General features: G+C 39.8%; 1 protein-coding gene and 1 long non-coding RNA gene across 3 annotated transcripts in view; one reads left to right on the plus strand and one right to left on the minus strand.

The window, feature by feature from the left end:
- The window catches only part of vimar (visceral mesodermal armadillo-repeats), a 92,332-nt gene that overhangs the window by 45,813 nt on the left and 26,447 nt on the right, over positions 1-20,072 (minus strand). Inside the window, exons 5-6 of one of the 2 annotated variants that reach the window (XM_053781092.2) lie at positions 14,190-14,362; positions 13,779-13,896 (exon numbers count right to left, since the gene is read on the minus strand). In XM_053781092.2, coding sequence (XP_053637067.1) covers positions 13,779-13,896; positions 14,190-14,362 — 291 coding nt within the window. The remainder of the gene's footprint in view (positions 1-13,778; positions 13,897-14,189; positions 14,363-20,072) is intronic. The other variant, XM_053781094.2, reaches the window with a different exon arrangement.
- Positions 1-20,072, plus strand: part of LOC138852718 (uncharacterized) — a 299,461-nt gene that overhangs the window by 39,090 nt on the left and 240,299 nt on the right. The window lies entirely within an intron of this gene.

Raw genomic sequence — 20,072 nt, forward strand, 5'->3', positions numbered from 1 at the left:
TGTCACCTACACCTTTCCCTGCATCTTCACTCTTCCTATGCCATATAAATCTGAAGATGAAAACTAACATTTTCCATTAATCTTTCTAGACTTTAAAAAGTACGAGTTTGTGTGTGAAGAGTTCCAGCTCTTTGTTTTGTATCTTAACTTCTGACTGACTGACTTGCATAAGCCCTGCCTTATGTTTTTTTCAATTTCTTTAAAGCTTACATCCAATGTGTCAATGTTTAGATCAGGCCCTGATCCACTGCAAGGCCTGGTTATGAACAAGGCGCAGGATCACTGACCGCCAGAACACCTAGGTATACTCCGGGTATATTCACTATGAGGAATTCAGGAATACCAATTAACAAGACTTGAATTTTGTAGACGGGAAGTACAGTGCCTGCATTTGTAAGTCGAGTGGGGATATTTGGTGCTGTGGGTCATCACTGGATGGTGCTATCTATGCCTTTCTAGGAAGAAGTACAAGGTACTAGTGAATGAATGTTTTCCTTTTTGAGACACTCTACCACAGTGGAAAACAGCTGTTACAAAACAGATACTACAGTGCTGCACATACATTACTGCATTACAATGCTGTCAACAAGTTGGCCGTCTCCCACCGAGGCAGGGTGACCCATATAGAAAATCCCCAAAAAGAAAATACTTTCATCATCATTCAACAATTTCATCTCACTCATACATAATCACTGCTTTTGCAGAGGCATCCAGATACAATAGTTTAGAAGCATATATAAAGGTATATAACATCCCTCCAAACTGCCAATATCCCAAACCCATCCTTTAAAGTGCAGGCATTGTACTTCCCATTTCCAGTACTCAAGTCCGGTTATATAAAAATAACCCTGAATCTCTTCACTAAATATTACCCTGCTCACATTCCAACAGCCTGTCAGGTTCCAAAAACCATTTGTCTCCATTCACTCCTATCTAACACACTCACGCACATTTGCTGGAAGTCCAAACCCCTCGCCCACAAAACCTCCTTTACCCCCTCTTTCAAACCCTTTCGAGGATGACCCCTACCCCGCCTTCCCTCCCATACACATTTATACGCTCTCCATGTCATTCTACTTTGATCCACTCTCTCTAAATGACCAAACCACCTCAACAACCCCTCTTCAGTCCTCTGACTAATACTTTTATTAACTCCACACCTTCTCCTAATTTCCACACTCCGAATTTTCTGCATAATATTTACACCACATATTTCCCTTAGACAGGACATCTCCACTGCCTCCAACTGCCTCCTCGCTGCAGCACTTACAACCCAAGCTTCACACCCATATAAGAGAGTTGGTACCACTATACTTTCATACATTCCCTTCTTTGCCTTCATAGATAACGTTTTTTGTCTCCACATATACCTCAACACACCACTCACCTTTTTCCCTTCATCAATTCTATGGTTAACCTCATACTTCACAAACCCATCTACTGACACATCAACTCCCAAACGTCTGAAAACATTCACTTCTTCAATACTCCCTCTCTCCAATGTGATATCCAATTTTTCTTTATCTAAATCATTTGATACCCTCATCACCTTACTCTTATCTATGTTCACTTTCAACTTTCTACCTTTACACACCCTCCCAAACTTGTCCATTAACCTTTGCAACTTTTTTTTAGAATCTCCCATAAGCAGTATCATCAGCAAAAAGTAACTGTGTCAACTCCCATTTTGTATTTGATTCCCCATAATTTAATCCCACCCCTCTCCCCAACACCCTAGCATTTACTTCTTTTACAACCCCATCTATAAATATATTAAACAACCACGGAGACATTACACATCCCTGTCTAAGACCTACTTTTACTAGGAAGTAATCTCTCTCTCTTCTACACACCCTAACCTGAGATTCACTATCCTCATAAAAACTCTTTACAGCATTTAGTAACTTACTACATATTCCATATACTTGAAACATCTGCCACACTGTTCCCCTATCCACTCTTTCATATGCCTTTTCTAAATCCATAAATGCAATGAAAACTTTCATACCTTTATCTAAGTACTATTCATACATATGCTTCAATGTAAACATTTGATCAACACATCCCCTACCCACTCTAAAGCCTCCTTGCTCATCCAAAATCCTACTCTCTGTTTTACCTCTAATTCTTATAATAATAACACTACCATACACTTTTCCTGGTATACTCAGTAAACTTATTCCCCTATAGTAGTTTTTACAATCTTTTTTGTCCCCTTTCCTTTTATATAAAGGAACAATACATGCTCTCTGCCAATCCCTAATTACCTTCCCCTCTCTCATATATTTAACAAAAATACCAACCACTTCAACACTATATCCCCCCCCCCTGCTTTTAACATTCCTGTCAGTTCCAGCTGCTTTACCCCTTTTCATTCTACATAATGCCTCATGCACCTCCCCCACACTCACATCCTGCTCTTCTTCACCCCTTGAAGATGTTATGCCTCCCTGACCAGTGCATGAAATTACCGCCTCCCTTACTTCATTGACATATAAGAGTTCCTCAAAATATTCTTGCCATCTACCCAATACCTCCAGCTCCCATCTACTAACTCCCCTACTCTGTTTTTAACTGACAAATCCATTCGTTTCCTAGGCTTTCTTAACTTGTTTATCTCACTCCAAAATTGTTTTTTCATCAAAATTTCTTGACAGTGCCTCTCCCATTCTTATCATCTGCTCTCCTTTTGCACTCTCTTCACCTTTCTTTTACTCTCCATATACTTTGCTCTTCTTATAACACTTCTGCTTTGTAAAAATCTCTCATAAGCTAAATTTTTCTCTTTTATCACACCCTTTACTTCATCATTCTGCCAATCACTCTTCTTTCCTCCTATACCCACCCTCCTATAGCCACAAACATCTGCCCCACATTCTAATACTACATTTTTAAAACTATTCCAACCCTCTTCAACCCCCCCCCCCCACTACTCATACTTGCACCTAGCCCACCTTTGTGCCAATAGATGCTTATATCTCACCCTAACTTCCTCCTCCCTTAGTTTATACACTTTTACCCCTCTCTCTTACTTCTTGTTGCCATTTTCCTTATGTCCCATCTACCTCTTACTCTAATTGTAGCTACAACAAAGTAGTAGTAGGTTGTAGGTAGGTTGGTAGACAGCAACCACCCAGGGAAGTACTACCGTCCTGCCAGATGACTGTGAAACAGAAACCTGTAACTGTTTTGCATGATGGTAGGCTTGCTGGTTTCTTTTTCTGTCTCATAAACACGCTAGATAACAGGGATATCTTACACTTTGGTCACACTTCACAGACACGCACATGCATATATATATATATACCTACATCTAGGTTTTTTCTCATTTTTCTAAATAGCTCTTGTTCTTCTTTATTTCTTCTATTGTCCCTGGGGAAGTGGAAAAGAATCTTTCCTCCGTAAGCCATGCGTGTCGTATGAGGTGACTAAAATGCCGGGAGCAATGGGCTAGTAACCCCTTCTCCTGTAGACATTTACTAAAAAAGAGAAGAAAAACTTTATAAAACTGGGATGCTTGAATGTGCGTGGATGTAGTACGGATGACAAGATACAGATGATTGCTGATGTTATGAATGAAAAGAAGTTGGATGTCCTGGCCCTAAGCGAAACAAAGCTGAAGGGGGTAGCGGAGTTTTGGTGGGGAGAAATAAATGGGATTAAATCTGGAGTATCTGAGAGAGTTAGAGCAAAGGAAGGGGTAGCAGTAATGTTGAAGGATCAGTTATGGAAGGAGAAATGAGAATATGAATGTGCAAATTCAAGAATTATGTGGATTAAAGTAAAGGTTGGATGCGAAAAGTGGGTCATAATAAGCGTGTATGCACCTGGAGAAGAGAGGAATGTAGAAGAGAGAGAAAGATTTTGGGAGATGTTAAGTGAATGTATAGGAGCCTTTGAACCAAGTGAGAGAGTAATTGTGGTAGGGGACCTGAATGCTAAAGTAGGAGAAACATTTAGAGAGGGTGTGGTAGGTAAGTTTGGAGTGCCAGGTGTAAATGATAATGGAAGCCCTTTGATTGAACTTTGTATAGAAAGGGGTTTAGTTATAGGTAATACATATTTTAAGAAAAAGAGGATAAATAAGTATACAAGATATGATGTAGGGAGAAATGACAGTAGTTTGTTGGATTATGTATTGGTAGAAAGACTGTTCAGTAGACTTCAGGATGTACATGTTTATAGAGGGGCCACAGATATATCAGATCACTTTCTTGTTGTAGCTACACTGAGAGTAAAAGGTAGATGGGATACAAGGAGAATAGAAGCATCAGGGAAGAGAGAGGTGAAGGTTTATAAACTAAAAGAGGAGGCAGTTAGGGTAAGATATAAACAGCTTTTGGAGGATAGATGGGCTAATGAGAGCATAGGCAATGGGGTTGAAGAGGTATGGGGTAGGTTTAAAAATGTAGTGTTAGTGTTCAGCAGAAGTTTGTGGTTACAGGAAAGTGGGTGCGGGAGGGAAGAGGAGCGAGTGGTGGAAGGATGATGTAAAAAGAGTAGTAAGGGAGAAAAAGTTAGCATATGAGAAGTTTTTACAAAGTAGAAGTGATGCAAGGAGGGAAGAGTATATGGAGTAAAAGAGAGAGGTTAAGAGAGTGGTGAAGCAAATTTTGTTGAAAATAAGAAAAAGTTTTGGAGTGAGATTAACAAGTTAAGGAAGCCTAGAGAACAAATGGATTTGTCAGTTAAAAATAGGAGAGGAGAGTTATTAAATGGAGAGTTAGAGGTATTGGGAAGATGGAGGGAATATTTTGAGGAATTGCTAAATGTTGATGAAGATAGGGAAGCTGTGATTTCGTGTATAGGGCAAGGAGGAATAACATCTTGTAGGAGTGAGGAAGAGCCAGTTGTGAGTGTGGGGGAAGTTCGTGAGGCAGTAGGTAAAATGAACGGGGGTAAGGCAGCTGGGATTGATGGGATAAAGATAGAAATGTTAAAAGCAGGTGGGGATATAGTTTTGGAGTGGTTGGTGATATTATTTAATAAATGTATGGAAGAGGGTAAGGTACCTAGGGATTGGCAGAGAGCATGCATAGTTCCTTTGTATAAAGGCAAAGGGGACAAAAGAGAGTGCAAAGTGGGAGTTGTCACAGGTTGCTCTTTGCTGATGACACTGTGCTCTTGGGAGATTCTGAAGAGAAGTTGCAGAGATTGGTGGATGAATTTGGTAGGGTGTACAAAAGAAGAAAATTAAAAGTGAATACAGGAAAGAGTAAGGTTATGAGGATAACAAAAAGATTAGGTGATGAAAGATTGGATATCAGATTGGAGGGAGAGAGTATGGAGGAGGTGAATGTATTCAGATATTTGGGAGTGGACGTGTCAGCGGATGGGTCTATGAAAGATGAGGTGAATCATAGAATTGATGAGGGGAAAAGGGTGAGTGGTGCACTTAGGAGTCTGTGGAGACAAAGAACTTTGTCCTTGGAGGCAAAGAGGGGAATGTATGAGAGTATAGTTTTACCAACGCTCTTATATGGGTGTGAAGCATGGGTGATGAATGTTGCAGCGAGGAGAAGGCTGGAGGCAGTGGAGATGTCATGTCTGAGGGCAATGTGTGGTGTGAATATAATGCAGAGAATTCGTAGTTTGGAAGTTAGGAGGAGGTGCGGGATTACCAAAACTGTTGTCCAGAGGGCTGAGGAAGGGTTGTTGAGGTGGTTCGGACATGTAGAGAGAATGGAGCAAAACAGAGTGACTGTTGTCCAGAGGGCTGAGGAAGGGTTGTTGAGGTGGTTCAGACATGTAGAGAGAATGGAGCGAAACAGAGTGACTTCAAAAGTGTATCAGTCTGTAGTGGAAGGAAGGCGGGGTTGGGGTCGGCCTAGGAAAGGTTGGAGGGAGGGGGTAAAGGAGGTTTTGTGTGCGAGGGGCTTGGACTTCCAGCAGGCATGCGTGAGCGTGTTTGATAGGAATGAATGGAGACAAATGGTTTTCAATACTTGACGTGCTGTTGGAGTGTGAGCAAAGTAACATTTATGAAGGGGTTCAGGGAAACCGGCAGGCCGGACTTGAGTCCTGGAGATGGGAAGTACAGTGCCTGCACTCTGAAGGAGGGGTGTTAATGTTGCAGTTTAAAAACTGTAGTGTAAAGCACCCTTCTGGCAAGACAGTGATGGAGTGAATGATGGTGAAAGTTTTTCTTTTTCGGGCCACCCTGCCTTGGTGGGAATCGGCCAGTGTGATAATAATAATAAAAAAATAACTAAATAATGATCAGGTATATCAGTTGCCCCTCTATAAACATGTACATCCTGAAGCCTACCCATCAATCTTTTATCCGCCAATACATAATCTAACAAACTACTATTTTCATTATGTGCTATATCATACCTTGTATACTTATTTATCCTCTTTTTCATAAAATATGTATTACTTATTCCCAAACCTCTTTCTACACATAGCTCAATTAAAGGATCACATTTTAATTTACCCCTGGCACCCCAAATTTACCTACTACTCCCTCCACAACATTTTTACCCACTTCAGCATTGAAATCCCCAACCTCAAGTACACTCACACTTCGTTCAAAACTCCCCACACACTCACTCAACATTTCCCAAAATCTCTCTCTCTCTCTCTTCCCTTTACACTTCTCTCTTCTCCAGGTGCATAAATGCTTACTATAACCCACTTTTCATATCTAACCCTTATTTTACTTCACATAATCCTTGAATTTATACATTTATATTCCCTCTTTTCCTGCCATAACTTAGCCTTCAACATTATTGCTACTCCTTCTTTAGCTCTAACTCTATTTGAAACCCCTGACCTAATCCCATTTATTTCTCCCCACTGAAACTCTCTCACCCCCCTTCAGCTTTGTTTCACTTATCATTCTCACATCATAAGAACATAAGAAAGAAGGAACACTGCAGAAGGCCTACTGACCCATGCGAAGCAGGTCCATGCCACCCCACGGCTTAGAACAATGACTACCTAGTCAGGTCACTTCCACTTAAGGAATGAGCAAGGCACCAGACCTGGTAGCACAAGCTAGTCAGGCCCAACTCACACCCACCCACACCCACTCATGTATTTATCCAACCTTTTTAAAACTACACAAGGTCTTAGCTTCTATGATGGTACTCGGGAGTTTGTTCCACTCATACACAACTCTATTACCAAACCAGTGCTTTCCTATGTCCTTACTGAATTTGAACTTTTCCAACTTGAAACCATTGCTGCGAGCCCTGTCTTGGCTGGATATTTTCAGCATGCTATTTACATCCCCTTTATTTATTCCTGTTTTTCATTTATACACCTCAATGTCACCATGGTTGTTTAATATATTTATAGATGGGGTTGTAAAAGAAGTAAATGCTAGGGTGTTCGGGAGAGGGGTGGGATTAAATTATGGGGAATCAAATTCAAAATGGGAATTGACACAGTTACTTTTTGCTGATGATACTGTGCTTATGGGAGATTCTAAAGAAAAATTGCAAAGGTTAGTGGATGAGTTTGAGAATGTGTGTAAAGGTAGAAAGTTGAAAGTGAACATAGAAAAGAGTAAGGTGATGAGGGTATCAAATGATTTGGATAAAGAAAAATTGGATATCAAATTGGGGAGGAGGAGTATGGAAGAAGTGAATGTTTTCAGATACTTGGGAGTTGACGTGTCGGCGGATGGATTTATGAAGGATGAGGTTGATCATAGAATTGATGAGGGAAAAAAGGTGAGTGGTGCGTTGAGGTATATGTGGAGTCAAAAAACGTTATCTATGGAGGCAAAGAAGGGAATGTATGAAAGTATAGTAGTACCAACACTCTTATATGGATGTGAAGCTTGGGTGGTAAATGCAGCAGCGAGGAGATGGTTGGAGGCAGTGGAGATGTCCTGTCTAAGGGCAATGTGTGGTGTAAATATTATGCAGAAAATTTGGAGTGTGGAAATTAGGAGAAGGTGTGGAGTTAATAAAAGCATTAGTCAGAGGGCAGAAGAGGGGTTGTTGAGGTGGTTTGGTCATTTAGAGAGAATGGATCAAAGTAGAATGACATGGAAAGCATATAAATCTATAGGGGAAGGAAAGAGGGGTAGGGGTCGTCCTCGAAAGGGTTGGAAAGAGGGGGTAAAGGAGGTTTTGTGGGTGCATGAGCGTGTTAGATAGGAGTGAATGGAGACGAATGATACTTGGGACCTGACGATCTGTTGGAGTGTGAGCACGGTAATATTTAGTGAAGGGATTCAGGGAAACCGGTTATTTTCATATAGTCGGACTTGAGTCCTGGAAATGGGAAGTACAATGCCTGCACTTTAAAGGAGGGGTTTGGGATATTGGCAGTTTGGAGGGATATGTTGTGTATCTCTATACGTATATGCTTCTAAACTGCTATATTCTGAGCACCTCTGCAAAAGCAGTGATAATGTGTGAGTGTGGTGAAAGTGTTGAATGATGATGAAAGTATTTTCTTTTTGGGGATTTTCTTTCTTTTTTTTGGGTCACCCTGCCTCGGTGGGAGACGACCGACTTGTTGAAAAAAAAAAAAAAAAAAAATCATATCCCCCATAATTCTACGCCTTTCTAGAGAGTGCAGATTCAGGGACCTCATTCTATCCTTATAGGGAAGATTTCTGATACATGGGATCAGCTTTGTCATCATCCTCTGTGTTTTCCAGTGCATTTATATCCATTCTGTAATATGGTAACCAGAACTGTGCAGCATAATCTAAATGAGGCCTAACCAAGGATACAGAGTTGAAGAACAACCTGAGGACTTCTATTATTTATACTTCTTGATATGAAGCCAAGGATTCTGTTAGCTTTATTGCGAACACTTATACACTGTTGTCTTGGTTTCAGATAACTGTTAACCAGAACTCCTAAATCCTTTTTGCAATCAGTAGTATTAAGTCCTACACTACTCAGTTTATAAGTGGCATGGTTATTGTCCTGTCCAACATTTAGAACTTTGCATTTGTCTATATTAAACTGCATCTGCCACTTCTCCAACCACTGCATCAGTCTATTCAAATCATCCTGGAGTGCACTAATGTCCTCAATAGAATGAATTGGATGATCTATTTTGGCATCATCAGCAAATTTGCTTATGTCGCTATTTATTTCCTCATCTATGTCGTTTATGTAAATTGTGAACAACATGGGGTCCAACACTGACCCCTGTGGAACACCGCTTGTGACATGCTCCCATTCTGATTTCTCCCCATTTATGCAAACTCTCTGTTGCCTATTTGTTAACCATGCCCCTACCCAGGAAAAAATTTCTCCTATTCCATGTGCCTTAAGTTTCCTCAAAAGTCTCTGATGTGGGACTCTATCGAAGGCCTTACTGAAGTCCATATACACAATATCATATTCATTACCATGATCTACCTCCTCAAACACTTTAGGAAAAAAAGTTAGTAAATTCGTAAGACAGGAACGCCCCTTAGTAAAACCGTGTTGAGATTCATTTATCAATTTATGCCTATCAAGATGGCTACAAATTGCCCCAGCAATTATTGATTCCAAAAATTTTCCCACTATGGAGGTAAAGCTCAATGATTTATAATTCGAAGCTAAGGGCCTGTCACCTGCATTGTAAATAGGTATTACATTTGCCATTTTCCACTTATCAGGCACTATGCCAGTTTATAGTGATATGTTGAAAGATTAGCCAAAGGTTTGCTAAGTTCCTCTTTACATTCCTTTAAAACCCTTGCAAACAGTTCATCAGGGCCTGGGGATTTGTTCAGTTTTAATTTCTCTATTTGTGTGAGGACCATGTCACTAGTTACTGCAATCATGCATAGTTAATTATCGTCCTGTTCTACATGGTTTATTATTTCTGGAATTTCGCTAGTATCTTCCTGAGTAAAAACTGAGAGGAAGTAAGAATTGAAAATTTCACACATATCCCTATCACTGTCCGTGATCTGACCTGAGCTACTCTTAAGTAGGCTCATCTTGTCTCTAACCTTACTTCTGTAGACCTGAAAGAACACTTTGACGGTTTTCTTCTTATTCTTTTTAGTAAGCTATACAGGAAAAGGGGTTACTAGACGACTGTTCCCGGCATTTTAGTTGACTTTTACAATGTGCATGGCTTACGGAGGATTCTTATTCCACTTCCCCATGGATATGAAAGGAAAAGCAATAAGAACAAGAGCTATTAGGATAAAATCAAAGAAAACTCAGATGAGTGTGTATACATAAACGTGTACATGTATGAGTAGTGTGACCTAAGTGTAAGTACAAGTAGCAAGACGTACCTGAAATCTTGCATGTTTGTGAGACAGAAAGAAGACACCAGCAATCCTACCATCACATAAAACAATTACAGGCTTTCATTTTACACTCACTTGGCAGGACGGTAGTACCTCCCTGGGTGGTTGCTGTCTACCAACCTAAAAGTAACTGCTTTAAGTAGAGTTTCCCCATGAAACTATAACTCTCCTAAAACATCAACAATATCAGAACCTTATAAAAAGTTTTTTAGGGTCAGGAGGAAAAAAATACTGGCAAGAAATGACAGCAATCTTACACCAACTGGAAACACTTCTGGAGCAGAGCCACAGTCATTGGCCTCCACTCCAGACAACAGATATTAGAGCCATCAAATAAAACTCCCCTAAATTCCACCAATATAACAACATTTGTCTTTGCAAACATACAGAGCCTAAAGCCGTCAACAAACAACAAAATCCCTTACATCAAGGGACTGCTCAGAGTCAAATGCAATGTTTGCAGCATTCACAGAGACCCACACAAAGGATCATTCTGACAACGAAATGTGGATCCCAGGTTATAACCTATTCAGATGTGACAGACTAAATAGGCAACAAGGGAATTTGGCCTGAACATCACAGAGTGGCTCATTTGCTCAGCACTACTAAACACCTCAAATGATGTAGCTGATGTTTTGGTGGTAAACACTGAAAACCAAAACCTTGTCATTGTAGTTGTGTACAAGCCTCCAAAAGCAACTTCCCAGCATTTCTGGTAGCAACTTGTGAAAACTGACCACTGTCTGGAAAATCTCCCAACTCCTGCCCCAAACATATTGCTACAAGGAGATTTCAACTTGAGACACCTAAAATGGAGGAGTGTAGCAAATAATATTTTAGCAGAGATCACCCCAGGAGGCAGCTCAGATGAAAATTCACACACACGTGAGCTATTAAATCTCTGCACCAAATTCACCTTATATTCACCAAATATTAGAGCCTACAAGACTAGAAAATACGCTGGACCTCATCTTCATTAACAACAACGATCTGATACGTAATATAACAGTATCAAAGACAATACACTCAGATCACAACATAATAGAGGTACAGACATGTATGCACAGGGCTCCTGACCAGCAAAATGTGATCAGTCATGAGCGTGTCTTCACAAAATTCAATTTCAATAACAAAAACGTACAATGGGAACAAGTCAACCATGTCCTAAATGAAACAAGCTGGGAAGATATCCTAAACAACGCAGATCCAAACCTTTGCCTTGAAAAAACAAACTCTGAGGTTCTTGAGATCTGCTCAAGGCACATTTCATTAAGAAAAAGAAAGAGAAGATGTAAACTAGAAAGAGAAAGACGCTCCCTATACAGACAAAGGTGAAGCGTCACAGAGCTGCTGAGAGGGGCCAACATATCTGAAATACAAAGGGAGGAACTGGTTAATGAAATTGCAAATATTGAACTTAAGCTGAAGGAATCTTACAGGAGACAGGAATTGCAGGAAACACTAAAAGCCATAAAGGAAATTAAAAAAAAAAAAAAAAAATTACTTCTTCTCTTACGCCAAATCTATGGAACAAACAACATCAACATTGGGCCCCTGCTCAGGCGAGATGGGACATACACAGATGACCGCCAAGAAATGAGTGAGATACTAAAGTCCCAATACAACTCAATGTTCAGTGAGCCGCTGCCCAGACCAAGGGTCGACAATCCAAATGAATTCTTCATGAATGAGACCCAAAATCTGGTCATCTCAAGTCTCAGATATTATCCTAACACCATGAGACTTTGAAAAGGCATTATATGACATGCCCATGCACTTTGTCCCAGGCCCAGACTCATGGAACTCCGTGTTCATCAAGAACTGCAAGAAGCCCTTGTCGCCAGCCTTCAGCATTCTATGGAGAGGGAGCATGGATGCAGGGGTCATCCCACACTCACTAGAGACAACAGACATAGCCCCACTCTACAAAGGTGGCAGTAAAGCAATTGCAAGGAACTACAGACTGATAGCACTAACATCCAATGTCATAAAAATCTTTGAAAGGGTTCTAAGAAGGAAGATCGCCAACCACCTAGATACCCATCAGTTACACAACCCAGGGCAATACGGCCTTAGAGCAGGTCGCTCCTGCCTGTCCCGGCTACTGGATCACTATGACAAGGTCCTGGATGCTGTAGAGCATAAGCAAAATACATATGTAGTATACACAGACTTTGCAAAAGCTTTCGACAAGTGTGACCATGGTGTAATAGCGCACAAAATGCATGATAAAGGAATAACAGGAAAAGTTGATAGATGGATCTATAACTTCCTAACAAGGAGAACACAAAGAGCAATAGTAAACAGAGTCAAGTCTGAGGCATCTATGGTGAAAAGCTCTGTTCCACAAGGGACAGTACTTGCTCTCATTCTATTCCTTATCCTCATATCTGTCATAGACAGAGATGTAAGCCATAGCTCCGTGTCTTCTTTTGCTGATGACACTTGGATTGCCATGACAGTGACCTCCATCAAAGACACTGCAAGACTTCAAGCGGACATAAACCCAATCTTCAAATGGGCCACTCAAAAATTTCAACTACTCAGATATGGAAAACTGTATCAGGGTATACAACAAATTCTAACCATTCAATAGAGCAAAAAAGTAATGTGAAGGACCTGGGAGTGATAATGCCAGCTCTCGCCTTCAAAGACCACAACAGTGTATCTACTGCATCTGCTAGGAAAATGATAGGATGGATAATAAGAACCTTCAAAACAAGGGATGCCAAGCCCATGATGATTCTCTTCAAATTACCTGTTCTCTCTAGGCTGGAATACTGCAGTACACTAACTGCCCCCTTCAAGGCAGGGAAAACTGCTGACCTGGAGAGTGTACATAGAACTTTCACGGCACACATAAGTACGATAAGGCTCCTAAATTACTCAGAACAGTTGAAGGCCTTTGATCTGTATTCCCTGGAGTGCAGGCAAAAGAGATACCTGATAGTATACACTTGGAAAATCCTAGAGAGATTAGTACCAAACTTGCACACAAAAATCACTCCCTATGAAAGCAAAAGACTTGGCAGGAGATGCAACATTCCCCCAATAAAAAGCAGGGGTGCCACGAGTACACTGAGACAAAACACAATAAATGTCCGGGGCCCAAGACTGTTCAACTGCCTCCCAGCATACATAAGACCCCTGGCTGTCTTCAAGAAGGCACTGGACAGGCACCTAAATTCAGTACCTGACCAACTGGGCTGTGGTTCGTACATCAGTTTGCATGTGGCCAGCAGTAACAGCCTGGTTGATCAGACCCTGATTCACCACAAGGCCTGGTCTCAGACTGAGCCACAGGGGCGGTGACTCCCGAAACCCACTCCAGGTAAGCTCCAGGTAATGAACAAAAAATAAAATCTTTCATCTGTATGCAATTCAAAGTCTATTTAACCTAGCTAGAATGATTGTAAGGTAACCAGATAGATGTGTAAATTAAAGAAAGGATATATCATTGCCCTATTACCAGTGGTGGAAAAAGGTCAAAATCTGCAACATCTGCATGTTCAGTAACTAAATGAGATGACTTCTGCTGTTGATAAATTACCTGTATCTGCCATGCATGTGAGGGAGAGAAGAACATGAGTTGGTATGTCTTCATCTTCTGCAAACTTATCAAGGTACTGGCACAAGACATCTACCAGTTCAGCTTCCATTGACTGATCCTGAAAAAAAAAAATTTAACGTTTTTATTCAGTATTGAATGATGGTGGAAGAGTTTTTCTCCTTTCTTTTAGGGTAACCCTGCTTCAATGGGAGATGGCCAATGTATTAAAAAAAAATACAAATTAGCAACAAAAAATATATTCATATGGCAGATACATCTGCCATTAATTTAAAGAGAAGTAAATTAACTACAACTCAACAAAATTCATATCCTAATATGAGGAGAAGCCAACTGAATTCCAGAATTTGCCTTTGATGAGAACAAGTAACATCACATCATGACTCAACTGACCTGGACTGTATCATAGGAATTCAGAAGATTCAGAAGGAAACCCGTGGCTACTAGGCGCAGTTGGTGATCATCAGGAGTGTTGGGAAGCCCTGCTGCACGTTGGAGGAGACTCAAAAGCTGACTTGCACCCCCAGATTCCATTACACTTACTCGGCCACCATCTGGAAGGAACACTGCAGTCAAGGAAATAATTTATAAATCTATTGATCAAATCTAAAGATGTCACTTGGTATCCCTGTAATGATAATTTCTTCATAAAATAAACAATATTCATGCAAAAATACAAATACACTGCAAATAATGTGAAGAACTTTTCCTAGTAGCTATCAAAGTCACCTCAGTAGTATTTCTCCTATCATGTGCATCACTTATCTACTGAAAAATGGATATAATACCTAGAACAGTAAATTAATGCTTTGTTATGTATTGGGCAGCAGAATAAAAAGGGGGCAGAATTTCCAGTCAATAAATCAAACACATAAATAAAAATAAATTCCTCTAACATGTTACCAGGGTTAACAGAAACCCTATATGAATAATGCCCTCTTGGTTACATATCTAGTCTGGGTGACGAGTTGAAACTTTCTAAATGAATACTTTCACTGTTGATAAATCAGGGTAAAATAGATGCCTGATGCTTACTAAACAACACTACTGATAGAGTACATATTTATATATTTTTTTTTGCATCAAATCCTTTAAATTAATTTGAAAAGTTTGTACTGTAGCATCATACCCAAATTTCACTTTAACACAATGATGTGTATAACATTACCCTCCGCAAAAACCTATGTTTTTTGTTAACACCAATGTTGAAATTAAGACACATGTGCAACATATGGGTATCTTTATTGTAGACGTTTCACCATCCAATGGCTTTATCAATACAAATTCTAGGACATAATGTGAAGACAGTAGAACTATATACAGAAGATGAGGTAATCAGTCCCTTAGGCTAGGAGTTGGTGCAACGAGTACCAACTCCTAAGCTGCGGGAGCACGACTATGGTGCTCGTCGCACCAACTCCAAGGCTGAGGGACTGATTACCTCATCTTCTGTATATAGTTCTACTGTCTTCACATTATGTCCTAGAATTTGTATTGATAAAGCCACTGGATGGCAAAATGTCTACAATAAAGACACCCAGATGTTGCACATGTCTTAATTTCATCATCAGTATTGTATACCATTCTTGTACAACACCAATGTTAACTACAACAATGCTACCATCTATTACCTCTCATAATTTGACATAGAATATTACTCATAACAAATATTTAATTAGCTATTCAGTTAAGTCATGCTTCAGAATCATATATACTGTATATACAATATACACTGCAATGCCTCTTAAACAATCCTTCCTATTTAGGTACTTCTGCATATACCAAGCATTACTCAATATATACTGTATTTCCAATTAATAAACCTATTTGATATATACAAAAATATACAATAAACAGCAATAAAAAGGTTAATTACCAAACAAACCTTAGCAATTAAATAAATGTACACATGTACTGTACTTACAGCACCTGGATATTAAAAATAAGACATTTAAATACATGTATTTTATATATGAAATATGAAACTCTGAATGTTCATAGGACACATGCTCATACCTGTAGCTAATGTCTAACCCCTGAAGAATAAAAATCACAATACCATAACAGGGACAATTTACAACTAAACCACATATAGTATTAAAAATGGAAATCAGACATTTTTATAAATGCTTTCCTCCCTCAGCACATTTCTAAATGTTCAAACCTTCTGAGCATGTGGCATGACCTGTCCTTGGTTGTGTCACCTCCTAATCCTCTGACTTGACTTATGGTTTTCTCCCTCACAACTTGATAATGATCTAGGAAGGACTGAAATGTCTATTTCACATAAATATCTTTGAAACAATAAATTAAAATTAATACTTAAAAATGTTAACATGCATATACACTATATCAATGGAATTACAAATACATTACATACTGGTCCTGAAGAACACACATTAAATACAATACTAAGCTGAAAGTTTTAGTGAAAATTACTCTAACATCCTTTGCTTCCCAAATAACAAAACAGTAACTGAATACCATTCAGAAGCAGGAAGTTCAATTTAGTAGCTTTCTTAACCCTTAAACTGTTCAAACGTAGATCTACGTTTTTTCAACATTTGAAAGTATGTAAAAAAACGTAGATCTTCTTTTTGTTTCTTTACATTTGAAAACGTGTAAAAAACTTTGATTTACGTTTTTTTTTTATACAGTGGTCCCTCGTTTTTCGTAAGTAATCCGTTCCTGGAGGAGCTACTATAAACGAAATTTACGGTTTGCGAATCAATTTTCCCCATAAGAAATAATGTAAATACAATTAATCCATTCCTGACACCCAGAAGTATTAAAACAAAAAATTTTTTACATGAAATATACATGTAGTACATAAACAATACAATGGGAAATGATGAATGAAACATTAAGTCACTGGAGTCCTGTCTCGCAAAATAACTATGGAGAGAGCTCTGTTTCTGGTGTCTCTTTAACACTTCCCTAAAATGGCCCAAGACTTTGTCACTGTACATGTTGCCAACATGGCTTGCAACAACCTTGTTAGGGTGATGTTTCTCCATAAAGCTTTCCATCTTACCCCACATGGTAAAAATCTCTTTAATTACTGAAGGAGGCACCTTCTTCCATCTTTCTTCCTCCTCTTTTGCAGCAAGATTCTGAGCTGCGATGTGTTGCTCTTCTTGCTGAAGCTCTTGCAGTTCCTCAGTGGTGAGCTCTTCGTTGTGGTCTTCCACCAATTCTTCCACATCCTCCAAACTCACATCCAACCCCATGGAACTCCCCAGTGCCACAATTGATTTTACAACAGACATAGGCTCATCAGGGTCAGTCCCAAACCCTTCAAAATACCTCTTGTCGACACAATCTGGCCACAATTTTCTCCAGGCAGAGTTCAAAGTCCTGGTAGTCACTCCCTCCCAAGCCATACCTATAAGGGTTATGCAATGGAGGATGCTGAAGTGTTCTCTCCAAAATTTCCTTAGGGTCAAGTGAGTGTCTGTGGTCACAGTCTAGCACCTGTGAAACATTGCTCTTATGTAGTTTTTTTAAAGTTTGCAATGACCTGCTGGTCCATGGGCTGGAGGAGAGGAGTGGTATTCGGGGGCAAGAACTTTACTGTGATGAACCTAAACTCCTCGAAAATTAGGTCATCCAAGTTTGGAGGATGAGCAGGTGCATTGTCCATTACTAGCACGCACTTGAGATCCAATTTCTTTTGCCAGGAGATACTCCTTCACACTAGGGCCAAACATTTCATTGAACCACTCGACGAAAATTTCCCTCGTGACCCATGCCTTACTATTAGATTTCCAAAACACACACAATTTACTCTTCATAACATTGTTTTTCCTGAACACTCTGGGATTTTCAGAATGGTACACTAGTAATGGCTTCACTTCGAAATCCCCACTAGCATTAGCACAGAACATTAGCGTCAGCCTGTCTTTCATAGGCTTGTGTCCTGGCATTGCCTTTTCCTCTTGTGTAATGAAGGTCCTCTTTGGCATTTTCTTCCAAAAGAGGCCTGTTTCGTCACAACTGAACACTTGTTCAGGTTTCAGTCCTTCGGCCTCTATGTACTCCTGGAATTCATGCACATATTTTTCAGCCGCCATGTGGTCCAAACTGGCAGCCTCACCATGCCTTACCACACTGTGTATGCCAGTACGGTTCTTAAATCTCTCAAACCAGCCTTTGCTGGCCTTAAATTCACTCACATCCCCACTATTTGCAGGCAATTTCTTTACCAAATCGTCATGCAACTGCCTAGCCTTTTCACAAATAATCGAAGTCGTAAGAGTATCTCCTGCTAATTGTTTCTCATTTATCCACACCAATAATAACTTCTCAACCTCTTCGAGTACTGGTGATCTCATTTTTTGTCAGCATAGTTACCCCCTTTGCAACAACAGCATCCTTGATTTCCTTTTTCTTGGCCACTATGGAACATAAGGTTGTATAGGGTTTCTTATACATCCCGGCCAGTTCGGCCACACTTGTACCACTTTCATATTGTTCAATGATGGTTTTCTTAAATTCAATCGTATTTCTCATCTTCTTTACCACAGGCTTGGCACTAGGAGCTTTCTTTGGAGCCATGGTAGCTTATTTAGTACTTGCAAGCACTAAAATAAATGGAATATTGTGAAATATTTCGCTGGAGCACGTGAGGGGACTTTCGCTCACTGGTAAACAATGCCAGACTGGCTGCCGCCACGGCTCACGACATGGGTACGTGTCCCGGACGAACTACGACTCGCGAGTCAACTTATGAAAAGCGAGTCCATGTTTATACGAAAATACCCCTATGATTGGCGAAAATTAAGATAGACAGGAACTACGAAAAGCGAGGGACCACTGTATTTGAAAATATGTAAAAAAAAACGTAGATCTACTTTTTGAGCACTACGCATGTGAACATAGATCTGTTTGGACAGTTTAAGGGTTAATGTCACTCACTAATACATTAGATTCTTATGCATGCACACATTTTTTCATAATAATACACATATCCACCACACAGTAAAACCTTGATTTAACAAACTCCCGGTTAACAGATTTCGGAAACCATGGACATAAAAATCGACTGGAAAAACATTGGAATTATTGGACAAAATAGAAAAAGTTTGTTGACTCTGGATTCTGTCTATAGTGATAATGTCCAGCAGTCTCCAGAATCAACAGGTCAAGTTAGTTATGAATTGTCAAAGGCACCTGTAGAACAGATACTTAGTCAGCCATATTTGTGTGTTTTGTCCAATGATTCCAATGTTTGCTGGTATGGGCTAGAGCATCCACATCCAGGACGTGTCTGTTTTCATTGTCTCCCAAGCACCATAGGCTGCTCACATTGGTTTACTGTCTGCATTCACTCTTAAGTGTCCTGCAGTCTTTTGAATCAACAGACAAAGTCCGCTGAATCTGAGTCTGTTTGTGTTACGATCATAACAAATAAATTTCATAATTTGGAATCGATAGACAATCAGCAATAATGTATACCTGCTCTCCTCTATTAGTCTGTTAAATTGAAAATTTGCTGTATTTCTACCACTCTCTCATGAATAAATGCAGTGTTACCTCCACAAAAACAAAAAATTATAATCAATATATACAGTGGTCCCTCGTCGTTCGTAATTAATCCATTCCTGGAGCCGTTACTATAAACGAAATTTACGATTTACGAATCAATTTTCCCCATAAGAAATAATGTAAATACAATTAATCCGTTCCTGACACCCAGAAGTATTAAAACAAAAAATTTTTTAACATGAAATATACATGTAGCAAACAAACAATGCAATGGGAAATGATGAATGAAACATTAACAGCATAACACTTACCTTTATTGGAGATTCTTCTTAGTGTATGGGAGACTGGAGGAGGAGAGAGAGTGGACTGTTTATAGTTTGGAAGGGGAATCCCCTTCCATCAACACCTCAGGTACCATTTGCTTTTCTGGGGTTGCTTCTCTTCTCTGTTTCTTAATGCCACTAGGACCACCTTGAGAGTCACTGGAGTCCTGTCTCGCAAAATAACTGTGGAGAGAGCTCTGTTTCTGGCGTCTCTAACACTTCCCTAAAATGGCCCAAGATTTCGTCACTGTACATGTTGCCAACCTGGCTTGCAACAACCTTGTTAGGGTGATGTTTCTCCATAAAGCTTTCCATCTTACCCCACATAGTAAAAATCTCTTTAATTTCTGAAGAAGGCACCTTCTTCCATCTCTCTTCCTCCTCCTCTGCAGCAAGATTCTGAGCTGCGATGTGTTGCTCTTCCTGCTGAAGCTCTTGCAGCTCCTCAGTGGTGAGCTCTTCATTG

Source organism: Cherax quadricarinatus, chromosome 15 (assembly GCF_038502225.1).
Source record: "Cherax quadricarinatus isolate ZL_2023a chromosome 15, ASM3850222v1, whole genome shotgun sequence".
In the NCBI taxonomy this organism is placed as follows: Eukaryota; Metazoa; Arthropoda; class Malacostraca; order Decapoda; family Parastacidae; genus Cherax; species Cherax quadricarinatus.